Source organism: Salmo salar, chromosome ssa09 (genome assembly GCF_905237065.1).
Source record: "Salmo salar chromosome ssa09, Ssal_v3.1, whole genome shotgun sequence".
In the NCBI taxonomy this organism is placed as follows: Eukaryota; Metazoa; Chordata; class Actinopteri; order Salmoniformes; family Salmonidae; genus Salmo; species Salmo salar.
This window is the reverse complement of record NC_059450.1, coordinates 133,749,450-133,774,798: the sequence shown is the minus strand read 5'-3', so window position 1 is coordinate 133,774,798 and position 25,349 is coordinate 133,749,450. Positions and strand designations below refer to the sequence as shown.

Below are 25,349 nucleotides of genomic sequence, written 5' to 3'. Positions count from 1 at the left end.
ATATTCCATAAAAAATCTGCCGTATCCAACACTAACAATGTCTACACTGTATTTCTGATCAATTTGATGTTATTTTAATGGACAAACAATGTGCTTTTCTTTCAAAAACAAGGACATTTCTAAGTGATCCCAAACTTTTGAACGGTAGTTTACATCCACACCAGCATTCATGCACAGTTGTACACAACAGGCACCTACAGTAAATAGGCTATGAATGCATATACATATCAAGCCTTTTGTGTTACACATTATAGCATTGAACAGTTGGGATATTGAGAACTATTCATCCTAGCAACAGACTTCTGTTCACTTTGATTTAACTTCTTCGGGATCGGTGTCCCTTCCACAGGATGGTTGAGCTAACGTAGGCTAATGCGATTAGCATGAGGCTGTAAGTAACAAGAACATTTCCCAGGACATAGACATATCTGATTTTAGCAGAAAGCTTAAATTCTTGTTAATCTAACTGCACTGTCCAATTTACACTAGCTGTTACAGTGAATGAATACCATGCTATTGTTTGAGGAGAGTGCACAATTTTGAACATGAAAAGTTATTAATAAACAAATTAGGCACATTTGGGCAGTCTTGATACAACATTTTGAACAGATATGCAATGGTTCATTGGATCAGTCTAACACTTTGCACATACCCTGCTGCCATCTAGTGGCCAAAATCTAAATTGCACCTGTGCTGGAATAACACATTGTGGCCTTTCTTGCATTTCAAAGATGATGGTACAAAAAAATACAAATGAACGGTTGGATTTTTTTTGTATTATCTCTTACCAGATCTACTGTGTTATATTCTCCGACATTCCTTTCAAATTTCCACAAACTTCAAGGTGTTTCCTTTCAAATGGTACCATGAATATGCATATCTTTGCTTCAGGGCCTGAGCTACAGGCAGTTAGATTTGGGTATGTCATTTTAGGCTAAAATTTAAAAAAAGGGGCGGATCCTTAAGAGGTTTAACCTTCTTGATTCCAATGTTTACTGTACATCTTTCACTGCATGGATACTGATTACATTATGTGTGCAGTCCAACTACACTGTATGACATTGCCACAATGGAACTCGGGTAGAACATTGGTGTCAACCACAGCAGCGCCCCTGATTTCCATAAAGTCATCCTGGTTTGGGGTTTAAACTGGGATCAAGTAATCCAACAGAGCAGCACACCAGTCAGTCTCATCACTCCTACTGCACCTCAAGAACCCAACCGTGGATTGGCTAATCCAAGATGATGCCTCTAATCCAAGGAGTAATGCACAACATCTGGAACTGGCCATCTAAAATGCATATTGTATCCTGAAAACTATTTTGATTGATACAGTAAACAAGTGTAAATAGGTACACTGTATATAGGTCACTATCCTGTATTAAGAATATACACATCAACAAAAATTGATTATGCTTTAAATACTTTGTATAGATTACAGGGCATTCGGAAAGTATTCAGACCCCTTGGCTTTTTCCACATTTGGTTACGTTACAGCCTTATTAAAAAAATGATTAAATCGTTTTTTCTCTCATCAATCTACACACAATACCCCATAATGACAAAGCAAAAACAGGCTTTTATACATTTTTGCAAATTTATTACAAATAAAAAAGCTGAAATATCACATTTACATACGTTTTCAGACCCTTTACTCAGTACTTTGTTGAAGCACATTTGGCAGCGATTACAGCATTTAGTCTTCTTGGGTATGATACTAAAAGCTTGGCACACTATTGCTTAAATACAGCATAGTGCTATGTCTGCTTTTTCTGCTCTCTTCTATGCATTAACACCTTTGCTACAACATAAATGAATCAATCCAGTAGTCTGTTTCTGCAGGTGTCAACTCTGTCCTTTTCAGAGTGCATAATGGAACAAATCATCAATTATCAACAAAAACCTCCAGCCAGCACAGAGCCTCTAATTTAGACCGCTCTCTCCCTTGGTGTCCACTACGAGGTGTGATGTCAACGGCGAATGTTCTTTTTTCCTTTTTTCCAAACTGCAGGAGACCTTCTCAAAGAGCATAGCAACAGACCCGTCTTCCCTGTAAAAATAGGATGGGCTTGTGTGAAGCAGTCTCAATGCTTAGGGTACAACACACACTTCACTTCATTGATTATGCACCCTAGCTGTTGAGAGCACAGCTTTACAAGCAATTTCTTCTTGTCTCCTTCTTCCCTTTTCCTTTTTTCATCCTTCTTTCAGATTTGGAGCCATTTACCTCGCACTGGCATAAATATTTCAACCCTCCAGGATGCTGAAATTCCCTTTTTTTATATACATTACTATTGTATCACATTGGTACTGAAATGTTAATGTTATTTGTGCCTGACAGACAGAAACAGGCCAAAGACAGGGATGACAGCCATGCTTGCATATTGGACTAGCTTTCAGCATCTGTCCCTTACACCCAAGCACACAGTGCACACACTGGGCTTGGAATACAGGCGCCAGGGCATAAGAGTCTGAGCAAACAAACACAGGAGAAAAGGGGAGAAACCGACAGATGTATTGAGAGCTGTTCAATGAGAGGTCATACAGACACATATACAAAGCCATGTGTTGTTGTAAAACCGTCTGAAGGGGGCCACTTAAAATAAAATAAAAACACAAGACCATATGTGTCATTCATAACACAATTTAAATAGAAATGTATTGCCCAAAAACTGCTGCTCAGAATCTAGATTTAAAGAAAGCTTTAATGTGTTTTATTTTATATATCTGAAATGTTTGGTTTATTTTCAGCCTTGTCACCAACTTTCCTATAATTGTCTTAAAACAGCATGTGCTCATTAATGTTTCCTTTCACTTATATTTCAATGTCATTTTAAAGAACTTAGATTATGGGTTAGCCTGGTTTATGCAAAGGACCCTGCACACACATGCTTATCACTTTCATTTCTTTGTCCTCCCAATGATATTCATGCAAAATCCCAAAGTGCCATATCTTTGCTCACAGCTGTGCAAGTGTAACTAAAGGATTATGCAAGCAGCTTCCACAAGCAAATAGATTTCTCCCACTTCAGAAGAACTGCTAGTTATGCAGCCTATATCTGTACACCAGGCATTCACAATAGTTGTTTCAAACGATCACTTTTACTTGTTTTAATAGTGAATTTCAGAGGGAAAGTGGGAGAGAGAGAAAGAGATGGGGGCAATAGAGTCAGGAAGAGGGGGAAGAGAATAAAATGGTAAACACACACTGAGTGTGCAAAACATTAGGAACTACACTGCTCAAAAAAATAAAGGGAACACTTAAACAACACAATGTAACTCCAAGTCAATCACACTTCTGTGAAATCAAACTGTCCACTTAGGAAGCAACAGTGATTGACAATAAATTTCACCTTCTGTTGTGCAAATGGAATAGACAACAAGTGGAAATTATAGGCAATTAGCAAGACACCCCCAATAAAGGAGTGGTTCTGCAGGTGGTGACCACAGACCACTTCTCAGTTCCTATGCTTCCTGGCTGATGTTTTGGTCACTTTTGAATGCAGGCGGTGCTTTCACTCTAGTGGTAGCATGAGACGGAGTCTACAACCCACACAAGTGGCTCAGGTAGTGCAGCTCATCCAGGATGGCACATCAATGCTAGCTGTGGCAAGAAGGTTTGCTGTGTCTGTCAACGTAGTGTCCAGAGCATGGAGGCGCTACCAGGAGACAGGCCAGTACATCAGGAGACGTGGAGGAGGCCGTAGGAGGGCAACAACCCAGCAGCAGGACCGCTACCTCCGCCTTTGTGCAAGGAGGAGCAGGAGGAGCACTGCCAGAGCCCTGCAAAATGACCTCCAGCAGGCCACAAATGTGCATGTGTCTGCTCAAACGGTCAGAAACAGACTCCATGAGGGCGGTATGAGGGCCCGACGTCCACAGGTGGGGGTTGTGCTTACAGCCCAACACCGTGCAGGACGTTTGGCATTTGCCAGAGAACACCAAGATTGGCAAATTCGCCACTGGCGCCCTGTGCTCTTCACAGATGAAAGCAGGTTCACACTGAGCACATGTGACAGACGTGACAGAGTCTGGAGACGCCGTGGAGAACGTTCTGCTGCCTGCAACATCCTCCAGCATGACCGGTTTGGCGGTGGGTCAGTCATGGTGTGGGGTGGCATTTCTTTGGGGGGCCGCACAGCCCTCCATGTGCTCGCCAGAGGTAGCCTGACTGCCATTAGGTACCGAGATGAGATCCTCAGACCCCTTGTGAGACCATATGCTGGTGCGGTTGGCCCTGGGTTCCTCCTAATGCAAGACAATGCTAGACCTCATGTGGCTGGAGTGTGTCAGCAGTTCCTGCAAGAGGAAGGCATTGATGCTATGGACTGGCCCGCCCGTTCCCCAGACCTGAATCCAATTGAGCACATCTGGGACATCATGTCTCGCTCCATCTACCAACGCCACATTGCACCACAGACTGTCCAGGAGTTGGCGGATGCTTTCGTCCAGGTCTGGGAGGAGATCCCTCAGGAGACCATCCGCCACCTCATCAGGATCATGCCCCATGCGTTGTAGGGAGGTCATACAGGCACGTGGAGGCCACACACACTACTGAGCCTCATTTTGACTTGTTTTAAGGACATTACATCAAAGTTGGATCAGCCTGTAGTGTGGTTTTCCACTTTAATTTTGACTGTGACTCCAAATCCAGACCTCCATGGGTTGATAAATTGGATTTCCATTGATTATTTTTGTGTGATTTTGTTGTCAGCACATTCAACGATGTAAAGAAAAAAGTATTTAATAAGATTATTTATTTCATTCAGATCTAGGATGTGTTGTTTAAGTGTTCCCTTTATTTTTTTGAGCAGTATATTTCCATGACAGATTGACTAGGTGAAAGCTATGATCCCTTATTGATGTCAATCAGTATAGATGAAGGTTAAAGAAGAAATTTTAAAACTTGAGACAATTCAGACATGGAATGTGTATGTATGCCATTCAGAGGGTGAATGGGCAAGACAAAAGATTTAACTGCCTTTGAACGGGGTATGGTAGTAGGTGCCAGGCGCACCGGTTTGTGTGTCAAGAACTGCAACGCTGCTTGGTTTTTCACGCTCAACAGTTTCCCATGTTTATCAAGAATGGTCCACCACCCAAAGGACTTCCAGCCAACTTGACACAACTGTAGGAAGCATTGGGGTCAACATGGGCCAGCATCCCTGTGGAACGCTTTCAACACCTTGTAGAGTCCATTTCCCGAAGAATTGAGGATGTTCTGAGGGCAAAAGGGGGTGCAAGTCAATATTAGGAAGGTGTTCCTAATATTTTGAACACTCAGTGTATATAAACTCAGCAAAAAAAGAAACGTCCCTTTTTCAGGACCCTGTCTTTCAAACATAATTAGTAAAAATTGAAATAACTCCTCAGATCTTCATTGTAAAGGGTTTAAACACCATGCTTGCTCAATTAACCATAAACAATTAATGAACATAAACCTGTGGAACGGACATTAAGACACTAACAGCTTACAGACGGTAGGCAATTAAGGTCACAGTTATGAAAACTTAGGACACAAAAGATGCCGTTCTACTGACTCTGAAAAACACCAAAAGAAAGATGCCCAGGGTCCCTGCTCATCTGCGTGAATGTGCCTTAGGCATGCTGTAAGGAGGCATGAGGACTGCAGATGTGGCCAGTGCAATAAATTGCAATGTCCGTACAGTGAGATGCCTAAGACAGCGCTACAGGGAGACAGGACAGACAGCTGATCGTCCTCGCAGTGGCAGACCACGTGTAACAACAGCTGCACAGGATCGGTAGATCCGAACATCACACCTGCGGGACAGGTACAGGATGGCAATAACAACTGCCCGAGTTACACCAGGAACGCACAATCCCTCCATCAGTGCTCAGACTGTCCGCAATAGGCTGAGAGAGGCTGGACTGAGGGCTTGTAGGACTGATGTAAGGCAGGTCCACACCAGACTTCGCCGGCAACAATGTTGCCTATGGGCACAAACCCACCGTAACTGGACCAGACAGGACTGGCAAAAAGTGCTCTTCACTGATGAGTCACGGTTTTGTCTCACCAGGGGTGATGGTCGGATTTGCATTTATCGTCGAAGGAATGAGTGTTACACCGGGGCCTGTACTCTGGAGCGGGATCGATTTGGAGGTGGAGGGTCTGTCATGGTCTGGGGCGGTGTGTCACAGCATCATCGGATTGAGCTTGTTGTCATTGCAGGCAACCTCAATGCTGCGCGTAACAGGGAAGACATCCTCCTCCCTCATGTGGTACCCTTCCTGCTGTTCATCCTGACATGACCCTCCAGCATGACAATGCCACCAGCCATACTGCTTGTTCTGTGCGGGATTTCCTGCAAGACAAGAATGTCAGTGTTCTGCCATGGCCAGTGAAGAGCCCGGATCTCAATCCCAATGAGCACGTCTTTGACCTGTTGGATCGGAGGGTGAGGGCTAGGGCCATTCCCCCCAGAAATGTCCGGGAACTTGCAGGTGCCTTGGTGGAAGAGTGGGGTAACAACTCACAGAAAGAACTGGCAAATCTGGTGCAGTCCATGAGGAGGAGATGCACTGCAGTACTTAATGCAGCTGGTGGCCACACCAGATACTGACTGTTACTGTTGATAGTGGCCCCCACTTTGTTCAGGGATAAAGTATTCCATTTCTTTTAGTCACATGTCTGTGGAACATGTTCAGTTGATGTCTCAGTTGTTGAATCTTGTTATGTTTATACAAATATTTCAACATGTTAAGTTTGCTGAAAATAAATGCAGTTGACAGTGAGAGGACATTTATTTTTTTGCTGAGTTTATATTTGTCCACTATTATTGAAAAAAAAAGTTTTTACATAAAATGTCCTGAATTGCTTAATGACAAATGAAATACATTTAAGAATAATAACAGGCTTTTTATATTATTAGTAGTATTTTTTTTTTACAAATAATAATCAAAAAGCCTGCCCCCAACAATAAAAAAAACATGAGTAATCAAAGAATATTAGGCAAGTCTTTCTCTCAATGTTTAAAGGTGCATTTGTCAAAATATGATTTTGGCCATGGGGACTTTGATTGATGGTGTGCAGGTAAACACCAGGTGTCCAGTTAAGACGAGACCCATGCTTTTCTACAGGTAAACACCAGGTGTCCATCTAAGACTAGACCCATGCTTTTCTACAGGTAAACACCAGGTGTCCAGTTAAGACTAGACCCATGCTTTTCTACAGGTAAACACCAGGTGTCCAGCTAAGACTAGACCCATGCTTTTCTACAGGTAAACACCAGGTGTCCAGTTAAGACTAGACCCATGCTTTTCTACAGGTAAACACCAGGTGTCCAGTTAAGACTAGACCCATGCTTTTCTACAGGTAAACACCAGGTGTCCAGTTAAGACTAGACCCATGCTTTTCTACAGGTAAACACCAGGTGTCCAGTTAAGACTAGACCCATGCTTTTCTACAGGTAAACACCAGGTGTCCAGTTAAGACTAGACCCATGCTTTTCTACAGGTAAACACCAGGTGTCCAGTTAAGACTAGACCCATGCTTTTCTACAGTACAGAATGTCTTTATCAAAACAGCAAAGGGCTAGGGGAGTAACATATGATCACTGTACCATAACGTACGTGGATACGTCAGTCAATATCCCTCTAGTTTGGACTATTCATTTGTATTGATCTGTAAGAGAAAGTTGGGATATGTCCAACACAGTAACAGGACAATATCTGACTTGAAATATTGAGGAAACAGGTGACCCCAGAGTCCCCTTTGATACAAAGTCGAAAAGCTGAGAAGCCTCCCAGGCCTTTTTGCTGAGTGAGCATGCTCACAGCCCAGCGACGCAGCCCCAATTTCAGCTAATTATTCCTGTAGGAAAACGAGAGCTCTCTCTCCCTTCTCATTTGGGTAGGAAATATAAAGCCTGCGTGAGGTAAAGACAGTATGGGAGAGGCTTGGTAATGGCAGTTTCTGTACATCCCTACAAGCAGCTACTTACATTATAAATGCAACAGTCCTTTGCAGTAGGCAAAAATGTATATTCAAATAGAAAATGGGAGAAGTGAAGGCATTACTTTATTGCTAGCAATGGCACACATAGTACACAATCTTTGTACGATTGTGGTTAGAGACTGCTAGATGCTAAACAGGCAGGTTCATAAAGCTACAATTGTAGACTCCAGGAGGAATATATCCTTGAGAATGTTTTTTTATTTGATCGGTAGATGAACCATTTGAGAGAGCTGGAGAATTTGGCTTTGAGAAACAGACAACAATTACACTTGCCCTAGGAGGCCAGGGGAACATGACCAGGTTTCCATGGTAACTCAAGTACAGCAGAAAGTACCAGGAAAATCAATTCAGATTGAGCTTTTTTTCTATATATTATTTCTACTAAGGCTACAAAGCATGTTTTTGCTCTAAAACCCAATTTAACTATTTTTCTACCAACATACTTAACTACAATGATTGAGGCACTGAACATTTCTCAAACAGCATTAAAAAAACAGCACCTCAAATATGTTTAAGCACACTAGCTATATCACACAAGCAATGTACCATGAAAATTCAATTTGAATGCAGTGCTTTAAAATACATGGATATGTGCTGGTACAGGCAGAGGAAATCATCCTCTTTCTCAACCGCAGTAACATCTCTCCTTCTCTCCCTTGCTCCCCCCCCCCCCCCCCTCCTCCTTGCTCCATCAGAGGGGCAGCAGCAGCTGTAGGCAGGTGATAAGACTGTGCAGCAGCAGGAGCTGCTCTGAGTGGCTGGCTGAACACCCACGCGGATGTGAAGATTGCAGGCTGCGTCTGTCAAAAGGTCAGTCTCCACGGCCGCCACCTTGTGACGTCACAGTCAACAACACTATGAAAGGCTCCATAATACCAAAGGAAGACAGGGACAGATAATTGCTTCCCCTTTCACTACGGTTTGCACAAAATGGAAAATGGCAAGAGTGCACCTACCAACCCCAAGGCAGACGTCTGTGCATCCCTACTTTACCAGCCTCACTTTTGTTTTTTCACGTAAGCTGAATCAGGTTTGTTACATTAGTGCAGGGCTGGAACAAAAGCCTGCACATCCAGTTAGCTATACAGGAGAGTTGGCCACCCCTTTTCTAGACCATAAGCATCTTTGTGACAGCCAGGAGAGAGCCACACCTCCACCCTGCTGCCACCAGAAGCATTCAAAATGCCAAATCCCTAAACCATATCACCATTCTAACACTAATCGCTATACTCTCCTGATGAGGAAGCGTATGTCCATCCGTCCTGGATAGATGGCTGGATGAATGAATGGATGAATGGGTGGATGGATGGATGGATGTGTGGATGGGTGGGTGGATGGATGTGTGGATGGGTGGGTGGGTGGGTGGGTGGGTGGGTGGGTGGGTGGATGGATGTATGGATGTGTGGATGGGTGGGTGGATGGTGTTTGTGGGTGGATATAAAGCAATGCACACAAACCCACTACACACCGCAGTTCTGATTCTCACACTCAGGGGAGACATACTGTGGTGTAGGCTGAAAGGGGAAGGAGAGGTCAAAGACATGCCACTGGGGCACTTTGTCCATGTTCCTAGGGTTAGTGCTACGGAGGAAGGGAGAGGGGGAAATGACAAGAAGGAGTTTGCCATATTGGGCAGTAGAAAAGGGGCCAATGAAGGCTGATGTTTTATCCATCAAGACAGAGATGGAGGGTCACCTTAAAATAATAATACTGGCAGGCAGCAGTGGACGAGGAGCACTGCTACATTGTAGACACACTGTATAGTAACACTAATAACCGATTTGTATCTAATATTCTAAAAATGCATGATTCAAGCTCAGCTTTGAGTGAACGCAATTGTAAAAAGATCTAGATATCCACCAACAACACCCAAACTGCAATGCCATTTGTTGTCTGAGATGAGATCTTTGTTGCACAAGAAGCATTGACACTCCACTTGATTAATTTACTTCAGTGTCTTTAATGTCTTGAGCGTTTCCAATCAGCGCTAAGACCCCCAGTATGGGCAGAATGGCTCACAGATTTAGTGTGGAAGTTAAAGGGACTAAATGCGATTTACTGTATTTTCTAGATTGACCACCCTGAGAGGAAGATGCATTCATCTCAGATTGGAAGGATGAAGGAGAGAGAATAAAATCCCTTTGGTCAGTCAGTGGGTGCTTTGTCTTTAAGTGCTTTTTTTCAAGGCTTTTAAGATGGGATCAGAGGCTGTTGCATTCTAGGAGGTTGATTGAACATCAATTGGCCTCTCTTCTCTGTGTTTATCCAGTGTTCTCCAGACCATATAGGAAGCGCCCGCCACAAACCTCGCCACCAACACACCCGGACCAGGGGACGCCTGCCCCACTGCACTATGGGTAAACACAACCCCAAATCTAGGAGTGGTTCATAAACTGAAATTAATTGGTTGTTCCGCCCGTAATTATTTCACGCCGCGCTTATTACTAATCTGTTTCTTGGCCTGCTGCCATGGTGTAGGCTGGCCTGGGTCCAGTCCACCTGTACAGCTGTGTAATCCATAAGCACTGGAAATGCCCATTCCCATTCCGACGACTGATGCCAAACTGCAACATACCATAAACCCATCACTGCTTATTAAAGATTAAACCACGCTTAGTACACATCGCTCCACAGATCGCCACCTAATCATTTTCATCCTAAGCAGCCTAATGGCTGCCATATTGCTTTTACTTATCAGTAAACTGTGATTAAGAACGCCTGCTCAGAGCTATAACGGTGATCAACAGTTGTTGTTTTCTATAGCTCTGATAGGCTGGGTGGCAGGCATCCACTGTATCAGCAGGAAATCTGGTGTTCGGCCTCCTCAATGGAAAATTGCTATAATACTGAAGTAATACTGCAGTAATGAATCAGCAGGAAATCTGGTGCTCGGCCTTGCTATACAATAGTAATACTGCAGTAATACTCTGACTACTTACTGTATACGGTGCACCTCATACAATGTGAAAATACTCACATCGTACAATGTGAAAATACACAAACAATTCTATCACTCCCTCCATGGTTGGGGTCATACACACAATACCCCATAATGGGAAAGCAAAAACAGTTTATTAGAAATGTTTGCACATTTATAAAAATAAAAAACCCGGGTATATCACATTTACATAAGTATTCAGACCAATTACTTAGTACTTTGTTGAAGGACTTTTGGCAGCAATTACAGCCTCGAGTCGTCTTGGGTATGACACTACAAGCTTGGCACAACTGTATTTGGGGAGTTTCTCCCATTCTTCTCTGCAGAAACTCTCAAGCTCTGTCAGGTCCCGAAGCCACTCCTGCATCGTCTTGGATGTGTGCTTAGGGTCGTTGTCCTGTTGGAAGATGAACCTTTGCCCCAGTCTGAGGTCCTGAGCGCTCTGGAGCTGGTCTTCATCAAGGATCTCTCTGTACTTTGCTCTGTTCATCTTTCCCTCAATCCGGACTAGTCTCCCAGTCCCTGTCGCTGAAAAACATCCCCAAAGTATGATGCTGCCACCACCATGCTTCACCGTAGGGATGGTGCCAGGTTTCCTCCAGACGTGACGCTTGGCATTCAGGCCAAAGAGTTCAATCTTGGTTTCATCAGACCAGAAAATCTTGTTCCTCGTGGTCTGAGAGTCCTTTAGGTGCCTTTTGGCAAACTCCAAGTGGGCTGTCATGTGCCTTTTACTGAAGAGTGTCTCCGTCTGGTCACTGTAACATAAAGGCCTGATTGGTGGAGTGCTGCAGAGATGGTTGTCCTTCTGGAAGGTTCTCCCATCTCCACAGAGGAACTCTGAGGCTCAGTCAAAATGACCATCGGGTTCTTGGTCACCTCCATGACCAACGCCCTTCTCCCCAGATTGCTCAGTTTGGCCGGGCGGCCAACTCTAGGAAGAGTCTTGGTGGTTCCAAACTTATTTTAATTAAGAATGATGGAGACCACTGTGTTCTTGGGGACCTTCAATGATGCAGACATTTTTTGGCACCCTTCCACACAAACCTGTCTTGGAGCTCTACAGATAATTCCTTTGACTGCATGGCTTGGTTTTTGCTCTGACATGCACTGTCAACTGTGGGACCTTATATAGACAAGTGTGTGCCTTTCCAAATCATGTCCATGTATGTCCATATAACAAATATAGCACTGTGTGATGTACATTTAGATCAACAACCAACCCCAGACCATCTCCTCTGCTTACTCCACTCACATATAAAAGGGTCCATTATCCCCTCACCCCAATTCCCCGAACTCCCCTTCACACAGCATTCATGCTGCAAATGCACAAATGCATCCTTCAGCTCATGTTCCCATAATTCTCTCTGGCAGCCGTGTGATTAATGCACACAAGTATTGATATTTCTGAATTGTATCGTTCTCAACACACGCACACACTCACAGACGTGCATACACACACTCCCAATACCCCATCTCCCCAAGCTTTCCAGCAGCTGTGCATGAGTAGACTATGAACTGGGATCTAGTGAAAGATGAGGGTCAGCATTTCAGTTGCTGCTGCTCTGGGTGGAGTAGGAGTAAAATGATGTGCTGTGTTGTTTCATAAGGCTTTACTGCAGGGTGGGAGGAATAGCACACGCAGGCACCACGCACGCAGGCACCACGCACGCAGGCACCACGCACGCAGGCACCACGCACGCAGGCATACATGTACAAACACACTAGCCCAGGGCTGCCTCGCAATCGTTCTGTGGTTAGATAGAGATCATGCTTTCCCTCCTGAGAGAGAGAGAGAGAGAGAGAGAGAGAGAGAGAGAGCGTGAGAGAGAGACATAACAATGTGGCCTATGCAATGCAGTGTGGACGCCTTTGTTTACCAAGGAAAGCTTCGGCCTCGCCCACTCTCCTCTCCATCTTCTTCTTCCCCCTCGGCAGACCAAGCGAACCAGTGATAGCTTATTTCTGCCCTCTTTTCAAGGTTGGCCTGACTTTGGGTTGGATCCGAGTTGATTTAACTGTCCTGTCTCTGCCTGCCTGTAGGTGCCCTCTGTCAATCCCAGTGAAAAATGGGGAGGCGTCATGAAGCTGACTAGATTAATCCCTGCTGTGTGATGATGGCTTCCTTCCTTCCCTACTCTAGTTTATGTAAGGGCATCCCAGACATTATGGAGAATGGCTGGTTAAGACACTGATGCTATTAGCAGGCAAACTCCTTGATAAGCTTTGATTAGCACTGCTCAAGTACCTTGAATGAGGGTGAGTGGCGTCAAGAGCAGTGTGAGAGATTGCCGAGGCATTTAAACAGTTAGTGTAAAGTACACAGTTGTGAAGCAGCCCACATAAATGTGACGGAAAAATGTATCCAGGGGCTCTGGTAATGCTCCGAGCATTGGACGGCTACATTTGCATGAACCAAATAGAAAACAGTGTTTTGCAGCCAGCAGGAAATTGACTTGGGCCTTCTGCCAAGTGTTATGCAACGGAGGAAGGCAGGCTGGCAGTCAAGGAAGAAGACTCACTGATCATCCAGGATAGAGACTTTAAGACTGCATCAGTAAATCAAATCAAATCAAATCAAATGTATTTATATAGCCCTTCTTACATCAGCTGATATCTCAAAGTGCTGTACAGAAACCCAGCCTAAAACCCCAAACAGCAAGCAATGCAGGTGTAGAAGCACGGTGGCTAGGAAAAACTCCCTAGAAAGGCCAAAACCTAGGAAGAAACCTAGAGAGGAACCAGGCTATGAGGGGTGGCCAGTCCTCTTCTGGCTGTGCCGGGTGGAGATTATAACAGCACATGGCCTAGATGTTCAAATGTTCATAAATGACCAGCATTGTCAAATAATAATAATCATAGTAGTTGTCGAGGGTGCAACAAGTCAGTAACACAAGAGTAAGTGTCAGTTGGCTGTTTCAAAGCCGATCTTTGAGAGTATCTCTACCGCTCCTGCTGTCTCTAGAGAGTTGAAAACAGCAGGTCTGGGACAGGTAGCACGTCCGGTGAATAGGTCAGGGTTCCAGCAGGTCTGGGACAACAGGTCTGGGACAGGTAGCACGTCCGGTGAACAGGTCAGGGTTCCATAGCTGCAGGCAGAACAGTTGGAACTGGAGCAGCAGCACGGCCAGGTGAACTGGGGACAGCAAGGAGTCATCAAGCCAGGTAGTCCTGACTTGTAGAATCGTAAGGCCCCTTTCTCTGACCACCACGACCCCTGAGCCCTTATAGAAGGTCAAATCCAGAAGATTATACAGTATAAACAGTACCAGTCAAATGTTTGGACACATCTACTCATTCAAGGATTTTTCTTTATTTTTACTATTTTCTACATTGTAGAATAATAGCGAAGACATCAAAACTATGAAATAACATATATGGAATCATGTAGTAACCCAAAAAAAAGCGTTTAACAAATGAAAACATATTTTAGATTATTCAAATAGCCACCCTTTTCCTTGATGACAGCTTTGCACATTCTTGGCATTCTCTCAAATAGCTTCACCTGGAATGCTTTTCCAACAGTCTTGAAGGAGTTCCCATATATGTTGAGCACTTGTTGGCTGCTTTTCCTTCACTCTGCAGTCCAACTCATCCCAAACCATCTCAATTGGATTGAGGTCAGGTGAAAGTTGAGGCCAGGTCATCTGATGCAGCACTCCATCACTCTCCTTCTTGGTCAAATAGCCCTTACACAGCCTGGAGGTGTGTTGGGTCATTGTCCTGTTGAAAAACAAATTATAGTCCCACTAAGCGCAAACCAGTTGGGATGGCATGTCGCTGCAGAATGCTGTGGTAGCCATGCTGGTTAAGTGTGCCTTGAATTCTAAATAAATCACTGTCAGTGTCACCAGTAAAGCACACCCACACCATCACACCTCCTCCTCCATGCTTCACAGTGGGAACCACGGAGATCATCCGTTCACCTACTCTGCGTCTCACAAAGACACGGCGTATCAGACCAAAGGACAGATTTCCACCGGTCTAATGTCCATTGCTCATGTTTCTTGTCCCAACCAAGTCTCTTCTTCTTATTGTGTCCTTTAGTAGTGGTTTCTTTGCAGCAATGCATTCCAGGTGACTACCTCATGAAGCTGGTTGACAATGCCAAGAGTGTGCAAAGGATGGCTACTTTGAAGAATCTCTTGTATTACACTTTTTTGGTTACTACATGATTCCATTTGTGTTATTTAATAGTTTTGATGTCTTCACTATTATTCTACAATGCAGAAAATAGTAAAAATAAAGAAAACCCCTTGAATGAGCAGGTGTGTCCAAACTTTTGACTGGTACTATATATGACTGCATTTAATACCATTATGGTATTGTACCAAAACTGGGAACTAGGAAAGATGCTCAGTATGCAATGCATTCACCAATAATAACAAATATCTTTCAACAACATTCCTTATAAGTGAGCAAGGGAAAGAAGTGATGAGAGAGAGAAAGAGAGAGGAGCGAGAGAAAGAGAGAGGAGAGAGCATGAGAGAGAAAGAGAGAGGAGAGAGAAGGAGAGGGAGAAGCTTACAGTCATCCCTCTCCTCCAGCATTGCAGTAAGCCTGTGCCTTAATGCTTGAGAAAAGCTTCCCTTGCACCATCTCCAGCTTAATCTTCAGCTTGAAAAGATGAAAGGCACGTGTGTTTGTTCTAATGAGAAAGCACTATCTCCAGGCACCAGAGGACCAGTCTCTACTTTTCCTCCCAGCAGCAGTAGACAGACACTGGCCGTCTCGCCCATACACAGGCCTTGTACCTGTCTGTCTGTCTGTCTTTCTGTCTGTCTGGGGCAATGTGATGCAGCAGCACCATCGCAACATCCTGCCACTTAAATGAACATTTAAATATTTTCAAATGTTTGCAAATGCCAGCAAACAACATGTGTAAGATACTGTATACACAGTAAGCTGCTTGCTCAAGAGAAAGTCCCACCTCACATGGATGAATACAAGTTTCCTAGTAGGTGCAGAGTGTAGCATCATTGGAGGAGACTGAAACCCAGAGGACCAATGCAGGGCCATGCAGGGCCGTGGTCTGAATGAGACGGGTTCACTGTGCAGCAAACCCCACCTCTGCCTCATCCAGCAAAACAAAGAGGAAGAGTGTGAGAGAGAAGAGAGGAAGAAGTTGTTATTGTATAACCATAGGACCCATAATTTCATTGTAAATCACTCCATCCAAGGGGAATACACACCTGTATGACAACATGTTGTATGCATCCCTTAGAGAGCTAGTTTTGATCCGCCTTTTTCCATCAAGGCCCCCTCATTAAATTGGATCACATGTGAAAGGTGAGAGACAAAGGCAAAGCAGATGCGGAAGACAAAAAGATGTCCAGCCCATCCTGTATTCAACAGCCCCACCACTTGATACATAAAAAAGCTGGAGATGCATTAGGCGTCCCATATAAAAGGCAGCCGCGCTGCAAGCTCCACTCCTCTGCTTTGTTCTCTTTCATCTCCCTATTAGCTCTGTCAATTGTTTATCAAAAGCCGAGAGGAGCCAGGCGGCTGCTGTGAATTTGAAAAGCCGCACGGCGAGGTACATTTTAAAATGCATGACAGGTTAATGGTAAGTTAGTGGCAACATTAGGGCTTGTGAGTTGCGGTGCTCATTCAGATTGAAAACAGGGCCACTTCAAATGACTACTAAGCAGTCCTTATTTTAAGAGGTCATTCATATTGTAATTAACTTTTCAATCACAGTTGATTAATTAAGACCGGCCCTAGTCTGTAATTATACATATTCTTTCCCCTGACATGAATCAATGGAAATGTACAGGTTTCAGATGAGACGCAATGCAAACCAGTCCCTTGTACATATTAAAATATGATTTATAGGGTAACACCTTATGCTAAGGTGTCTACTTTAAAGGGGTTATATGATACAAGAACCTATCAAATACATACATATTTGACTGAACAACCACAAAGAAATGATTGTATAGTGAAAAAAATGGCCAAATCTATAATAATACTAATTATTTGGTAGCTAATACTGATATTTGTAACCATGACATTAAAAACCAACATGTATAATAACATCAGAGGCCCTGGTTGAGGTGGATCTGTTGTGTGTGGAATGGGTTTTAGTCTTTCAATTCCAATAGAAAGTCTGACTGCGGATGTGTGCTTGATGTAACTGTTCCCAACCGAAACCTTAGATTAATAATTTAGCACAGCGGTTGGATAGCTTTATTTGGTGTCCACCGAGACAAAGTCTTCTTTCATGAAAAATTTAGAGTGCAGGGTTGGCAACCCTCAGAGAAGAATAGGTTGGGTCAATCTTCTATGTTTCAGGCCTGGTTGATAACCTCATGCTAACACATTTACAAACACACACACACACACAACCTGGGATCAAACCCCTGGTAAAGAAATAAAACACACACACCTTTAAATGCACTTTGTAAACATACGCAGTAAACATACGCTCTCCATAACTGTAAGGTTATTTGCTCATGTATCAGAACATCATCAAATATTTAGCGAGGAAAGAGCACTGATCCTGACCGTGATGCTGATGCTTCTGACAAGCCTCCTGTGGCTTGATAGTTATTGGAATAAACAGGAAACAATCCCATCTAGGTTGTTTTTAATGCATGTAAAAGCACTCCTAAGAACTGGGTGATGATAAAACATCACTGCTCCTATGCGTTATTCACCTTTAGAACACCCTGGCTGTTTTGTAGTAAAAAATAAAGGTTCCATAGGACTACAATACTGCATGACCTAAACTCACTTAAAAACCCACTAGCTATTATAACCCTGCCCTGTGTTATACAGTTAAGCACATAATTAAAACGAGAAAAGTCCAAATTCCGCTTTCCATACTACTCTACTTTTCAAGGCCATGAATGTTACACAGTAAAAAGTGATGACTTCTAGGTTTCACAGATGCTAGCATCTTTTTCAGTCTCGTCTGAATCTGCAAAACTCATGTGCAGTCATTATAGACCATATCATATCTCCTTACAGCAGCAGAAACAGTAAAGCCCTCGACTAGCAACCAGTACACACAGACATGGATCACAGAAGGGATCTTTGTGCTTGAGCAGACACATTTAAAATGTCATGAAAACATGTCCCACAATATAAAGCAAAATTGCCCAGAGGTTGGTTAACAGTCTAACAGGAGAGTTGTCGTTTAATGTACAATATCAACCTGTTTATTTTTTTATTTTTTTATTTCACCTTTATTTAACCAGGTAGGCCAGTTGAGAACAAGTTCTCATTTCCAACTGCCACCTGGCCAAGATAAAGCAAAGCAGTGCAACACAAACAACAACACAGAGTTACACATGGAATAAACAAAAAATACAGTCAATAATACAGTAGAACAAAAGAAAACAAAAAGTCTATATACAGTGAGTGCAAATGAGGTAAGTTAAGACAATAAATAGGCCATGGTGGCGAAGTAATTACAATATAGCAATTAAACACTGGAATGGTAGATGTGCAGAAGATGAATGTGCAAGTAGAGATACTGGGGTGCAAAGGAGCCAGATAAATAAATAAATACAGTATGGGGATGAGGTAGGTATATACATGGGCTGTTTACAGATGGGCTATGTACAGGTGCAGTGATCTGTGAGCTGCTCTGACAGCTGGTGCTTAAAGCTAGTGAGGGAGATATGAGTCTCCAGCTTCAGAGATTTTTGCAGTTCGTTCCAGTCATTGGCCGCAGAGAACTGGAAGGAAAGACGACCAAAGGAGGAATTGGCTTTGGGGGTGACCAGTGAGATATACCGGCTGGAGCGCGTGCTACGAGTGGGTGCTGCTATGGTGACCAGTGAGCTGAGATAAGGCGGGGCTTTACCTAGCAGAGACTTGTAGATAACCTGTAGCCAGTGGGTTTGGCAACGAGTATGAAGCGAGGGCCAACCAACGAGAGCGTACAGGTCGCAATGGTGGGTAGTGTATGGGGCTTTGGTGACAAAACGGATGGCACTGTGATAGACTGCATCCATTTTGTTGAGTAGAGTGCTGGAGGCTATTTTATAGATGACCGAAGTCGAGGATCGGTAGGATGTTCAGTTTTACGAGGGTATGTTTGGCAGCATGACTGAAGGACGCTTTGTTGCGATATAGGAAGCCGATTCTAGATTTAATTTTGGATTGGAGATGCTTAATGAGTCTGGAAGGAGAGTTTACAGTCTAACCAGACACCCAGGTATTTGTAGATGTCCACGTATTCTAAGTCAGAGCCGTCCAGAGTAGTGATGCTGGACAGGCGGGCAGGTGCGGGCAGCGATCGATTGAATAGCATGCATTTAGTTTTACTTGCATTTAAGAGCAGTTGGAGGCCACGGAAGGAGAGTTGTATGGTATTGAAGCTCGTCTGGAGGTTAGTTAACACAGTGTCCAAAGAGGGGCCAGAAGTATACAGAATGGTGTCGTCTGCGTAGAGGTGGATCAGAGAATCACCAGCAGCAAGAGCAACATCATTGATGTATACAGAGAAGAGAGTCGGTCCGAGAATTGAACTCTGTGGCACACCCATAGAGACTGCCAGAGGTCTGGACAACAGGCCCTCTGATTTGACACACTGAATTCTATCAGAGAGGTAGTTGGTAAACCAGGCGAGGCAATCATTTGAGAAACCAAGGCTGTCGAGTCTGCCAATAAGAATGTGGTGATTGACAGAGTCGAAAGCCTTGGCCAGGTCAATGAATACGGCTGCACAGTAATGTCTCTTATCGATGGTTATGATGTCGTTTAAGACCTTGAGCGTGGCTGAGGTGCACCCATGACCAGCTCTGAAACCAGATTCCATAGCGGAGAAGGTACGGTGGGTTTCAAAATGGTCAGTAATCTGTTTGTTAACTTGGCTTTACGAAGACCTTAGAAAGACAGGGTAGGATAGACATAGGTCTGTAGCAGTTTGGGTCTAGAGTGTCACCCCCTTTGAAGAGGGGGATGACCGTGGCAGCTTTCCAGTCTTTGGGAATCTCAGACAATACGAAAGAGAGGTTGAATAGGGGTTGCAACAATTTCGACAGATCATTTTAGAAATAGAGGGTCCAGATTGTCTAGCCCGGCTGATTTGTATTGGTCCAGATTTTGCATCTCTTTCAGAACATCAGCTATCTGGATTTGGGTGAAGGAGAAATGGTGGGGGCTTTGGCAGGTTGCTGTGGAGGGTGCCGGGCAGTTGACCGGGGTAGGGGTAGCCAGGTGGAAAGCATGGCCAGCCGTAGAGAAATGCTTATTGAAATTCTCAATTATAGTGGATTTATCGGTGGTAACAGTGTTTCCTAGCCTCAGAGGAGTGGGCAGCTGGGAGGAGGTGCTCTTATTCTCCATGGACTTTACAGTGTCCCAGAACTTTTTTGAGTTACTACTACAGGATGCAAATTTCTGTTTGAAAAAGCTAGCCTTAGCTTTTCTAACTGCCTGTGTATATTTGTTCCTAACTTCCCCGAAAAGTTGCAAATCATGGGGGCTATTCGATCCTAATGCAGAACGCCACAGGATGTTTTTGTGCTGGTCAAGGTCAAACAGGTCTGGAGTGAACCAAGGACTATATCTATTCCTAGTTCTAAATGTTTTAAGTGGGGCATGCTTATTTAAGATGGTGAGGAAGGCACTTTTAAAAAATAGCCAGACATCATCTACTGATGGGATGAGGTCAATGTGCAATGAATGGTTCCAATCGAGGGGGGTGAAATCAATATGACAGACAGACATTAGCCTGACTATTACTGTAGGTAGACAGGATTCCATGGAGCTACAGTAAAGGCTGACTGAGACCACAAGCAGGTAAGTCACAGAGAGACAGAGAACAGTGGCCCAAGCATACAGAGCAGAGCAGGGAAGGCTTCCCATTCAGAAACTTTGGGATCCATAGCACTGTCTGTGTAAACAAACCTTATTTTGTTAGCTACACCTACGAATCATTCCATTGAACGTGTAATCCAATAGCTGATTTGAAGATTCCAAGCAAGGAATTGAACAAAATTCTGACCAAGATATACGAATGTTGTCTTACCTGAGGATAGTGAGACTGTGTCTTTCTCCCACGATACGACAGTGACGTAAGCCTCCACGGAGGCAGGGATAATGCACTTGAAGACCGCTACATTGCCTCTCATGGCTTTCTGGTCCTCCACCCGGACCGTGTAGGGTTCCCGAAATACTGAGGATAGCAAGAGGGGTGGCATTTGGCAAAGGCAAATTAATACATACAAGAAGAAATTAAGGAATGACAACAACAACAGCTACTATTTAAAATAAATACTTACCGGCCTTAATGTGGACATCTTGGCTTCTTATTTTCCCTGAAGGATTTTCAGCTGTGCAGTAGTAGGTATTGTCATGGATCAGCTTACTAAAGCTGGAGGGGAGGAAGTTAAAGATCTGGAGAGTGCCATTGGGGTGCACGTGGCGGATCCCGGGCACATCGTAGATCTCCTCTCCGGTGGCCAGGTACCAGCGCAGCGAGGCGGGGGGCACCCCTGCAGCGGGACAGGGCACCAGGGTCCCTGTGGTGCTGGCAAACACTACCTCTTGCAGAGATGCATTGACAAAATATAAGCTGGAACGTAGATCTTCACTAAAAACTGCAAGAGAGGAGAACAAAAAGTACAAAAACATTAGATGACAAGACAACTGACTTGAATGGGTATACTACCGGAGTAGGATCTTAATTTGATCACTTTTTTGCTGCTGATAATTTTCCTGCTGAGAAAATACAGATGAGCTTCATGATTTACATAAATTCACTGAAAACCGTGTGTACTAACCTTGGGATCCATAGCACACGGTTATATTAACAGTATTACAATTGTCACATAGCCTAATTTTGGTCAGCTAATAGCCTAACCATTGATCAAGCAATATTATGGACTAATCTTTCAAATCCTGTTGCTGCAGGATTATTTTGCTGCAACAATACTGGTCAAATTAAGAGCCATATGTATGTTTACTTCTAAATACATCAAGACAGTAGTTATTTACTTGGCCATGATGAAACAAATGAATGCTTTGTTATGGATCTGGGCCCAGAATCACAAAACACTTCTTACGCAAAAACTTAAGAAGCTGCTTAAGAAAACAGATAAGAAGTTCATAAAATAATTTATATGTGCAATTCCTCAACAATATCTTAAGATTTCATGATTTTCTTACAAACTCCTCAAATATCTTCTTACGTGTCTTCTTAAGATGTGTGTTGCTAGGCAACTGATTTACCTAGCTATCTAACTAGCAATGGCAATCATGTTAGCAAATTTCCAACTGAGACTACTGTTCTAAAACATGTTCTTGGGTTTAAAATAATAAATACTGAAACTTTCAGATAAAGTTTGTGAGTAAATTAAACATGTTCAATTGCTTTCATGAGCTTTTCCTCTCACTGCCCTGAGATTAAGACAAGGGTTTAGCTATCTTGGAATTTAAGAACATTTCCAATAACTTTATTTTCAAGAATCTAATTTCTTCTTAACTTTTTGCCTAAGGTGAAACATAAGAAACAGCGCAAGAGAATTTCCACTTTTTGAGGAATAGCAACTTGGCTTAACTTTCTTCTTAAATCTATAGTTAACAGGCCCTGAAGTGAGGCCATTTGCCATTTCAACATGTATGCTGCTTTGGTTGAGCAGGGGAGCAACAAGCGGGAAAGGAGTGTTGATGATGTAAAAGTGTGTGTCGTTATGTAGCTCCCTTGAAAGCAGAGAAACACGAAGTGGGACCAATTAGCATCAGTTGGCTGGCTCAGTGCTAATCGTTAGGTGGTTGATTTCTGAGTGGTGTATAAACTGAGTGTACAAAACATTCTGAACACCTGCTCTTTCATGACATATTGATGTCACTTGTTAAATCCACTTCAATCAGTGTAGATGAAGGGGAGGAGACATGTTAAATAAGTATTTTAAGCCTTGAGACAATTGAGGCATGAATTGTGTATGTGTGCCATACAGAGGGTGACTGGGCAAGACAAAATAATAATATATGGCAAGATTTATTTACCTTTGAACTGGGTATGGTAGTAGGTGCCAGGGCTGCTGGGTTTTTCATGCTCAACAGATTCTCATGTGTATAAAGAATGGTCCACCACCCAAAGGATATCCAGCCAATTTGACACAACTGGGAAAAGCATTGGAGTCAACATGGGCCAGCATGCCTGTGGAACGCTTTCGACACCTTGTAGAGCCCATGCCCTGACAAATTGAGGCTGTTCTGAGGGCAAATAGGGGTGCAACTCAATATTAGGACGGTGTTCTTAATGTTTTGTACACTCAGTGTATCATTTCTCCTGGCTGAGCATGGACCTGTGCCTGCCTGCTGCCTACCTCTAGATCTCTGTCTGGTGTCAGAGTCAGTGCCTAGCAGTAAATGGCTTACCAGTGACAGCTATCTAGGCCTCCCTGTGGATAAAACATTTTAGCGCTTCATAAATTTCGAACAAGGTTTCAAATCGCAATGGTTTCCACCCTCTCTCTGCTCCAGGGGCTTTGACCCGCAAAGAGATACACTCAAACACACAACCATGCACACACACACACACAAATAAAAAATAAAACCAAACTGACAAAAAATTGTTTAAGTAGGTTACCAATTCAAATGTTTGTAATTATGTGGGAATCCAGTGTCCATAGCTAGGTTTCCATCCAATTGGCGACAGATTTTCAGGTGAATATTCTAAAATCCGCATAAAGAAAATGTGCATTTTCCCACCAGTGTTGTGTTCGCACCAAACTAACTTGTTGAGGATAAAAATCAATGCGATGACAAGTAGTGCACACAAAATTTACTTTTTGGCTTAAGTTTTCATGTCCCAAATAAAAATAAAAAGTTCAATGTGTTTCTATCGCATTTTCAACTCTACCGATAGTTTTGTCACAAAGGTGCCTACTCTCGTCTTGGCACGTGCGCTCTAGCCAACAGCTCTCAGATACAGTGTGGACAGGCTGTGCGGGTAGGCTAGTCTGCATGATGATATTATTATGGACAAGAGCAAGATTTTTTGGGGGGTCAAACGGCAGATCATCATGCCATGACCCTCGATATGAAAGGAGCATAAAGCTCAGCACCATGAACTTTCACCACTCTGTGAAGTTTATCACAACTTATTTAATCTGTATCCTAATAAACTGCATGGTTTTCCGAGTCCAAGTTTACTCTGATATCATGGTTATTATATCAACATTTGTGCACAAAGGTATTTCCACATTTCTCGCATAATACATTTTACAGACACAAAAAGATCCCACCATGTCGAACAAACTAATTATCTGTCGGCATTTATACATTTGTATCGAAACTTCCATATTGATCTACCCTGATTTGAGAGTCTGTTCAGTCCAGAAGTAAGTTGGGATCAAATGGTAGCCACTCTAACTTATCAATTGACCCCATTTACTGTAGAAGGCATTGATGAAAACAACAAACTGGGAGAAAACACAATCCTGTATAACCTGTGGCTCATCCATAATTGTATTTCTATGGCAGAGAGTTGGCCTGAGAGAATCCCTGGCTGTGACTGAGCTCATTCCTTAGTAGGTGATGGAGGCGTTAGCTGAGCATTAGCCTCCTCAGATAGATCAATCTGTCAATGGCAGTCGTACACACAGAGGACAGACGATAGGGATGACTCATGACGCACACCCACACATGCTTTCACAGACACTTAGGGGTATCCTGAGTCTAGCTGCGTGACGCCCATGACTTCCAACAGAGAGGGCTACCCAGGACACTGATTTCTCTCTCTCTATCTCTCCTCCCTCCCTCTATCTCTGATTGATTCTGTGGTACTAGCATCTGCAACATAGCTCCAGGAAGGTTTGAATGTTGTCTATGATGGACCTAGGCTTATTCATTTGTAACGCAGTTAATTATGTTCCCACTTGCCACTGCAGAAATGTGTATTTAATGTTTATGTATTCTAATTGGTTGGTTTAAGTCAGATGTCAATAAGGGGTAATGTCATTGGCTACGCTTGCAGAAAGGGGGAGATTGGAAACGTAAATTCTTGCCAGTCTGTTATTGACATGCAAGCGGTAGGTCATGTTCTGAAATACTGTAATCTGTTTCCATATTTACAATGTGTACATTTCCTAATATATATACATACATACACACCCACGCACATACATATGAGTACGGTACCTGTTAGATATTAGGTGCATCCTGGGATGTGCTTTTCTATGTTATTGTCGAAAGAGTGAGTTAGCTAGCATGCTCTTATTGTAATGGTCACATTAGCTCTCTGCTAATTCACAGTTATTTCCATGCTAACAGATGAATCATGAATCTACAGCCATCAACATATTGTTGTCCTACACATTTAATGTGCCTCCTTGTGTCTATTGTCAGAATAAACACCAATCACCTGGGACCACTGGCTGGACTTTCTTTAAAAACACAACGCAAGAGAGTTACGAAGTACAAACACACCTGTTACACGTTGAAGCCCATCATGATTTGCCCAATAACAAA

General features: G+C 43.3%; 1 protein-coding gene across 1 annotated transcript in view; it reads right to left on the bottom strand.

Annotated features, from left to right (window-relative positions):
- LOC106612992 (Down syndrome cell adhesion molecule) overlaps positions 1–25,349 on the bottom strand; it is a 196,216-nt gene that overhangs the window by 154,605 nt on the left and 16,262 nt on the right. Inside the window, exons 2-3 of the mRNA XM_014214775.2 lie at positions 21,155–21,472; positions 20,902–21,048 (exon numbers count right to left, since the gene is read on the bottom strand). Of these exons, the coding sequence (XP_014070250.1) occupies positions 20,902–21,048; positions 21,155–21,472 (465 nt within the window). The remainder of the gene's footprint in view (positions 1–20,901; positions 21,049–21,154; positions 21,473–25,349) is intronic.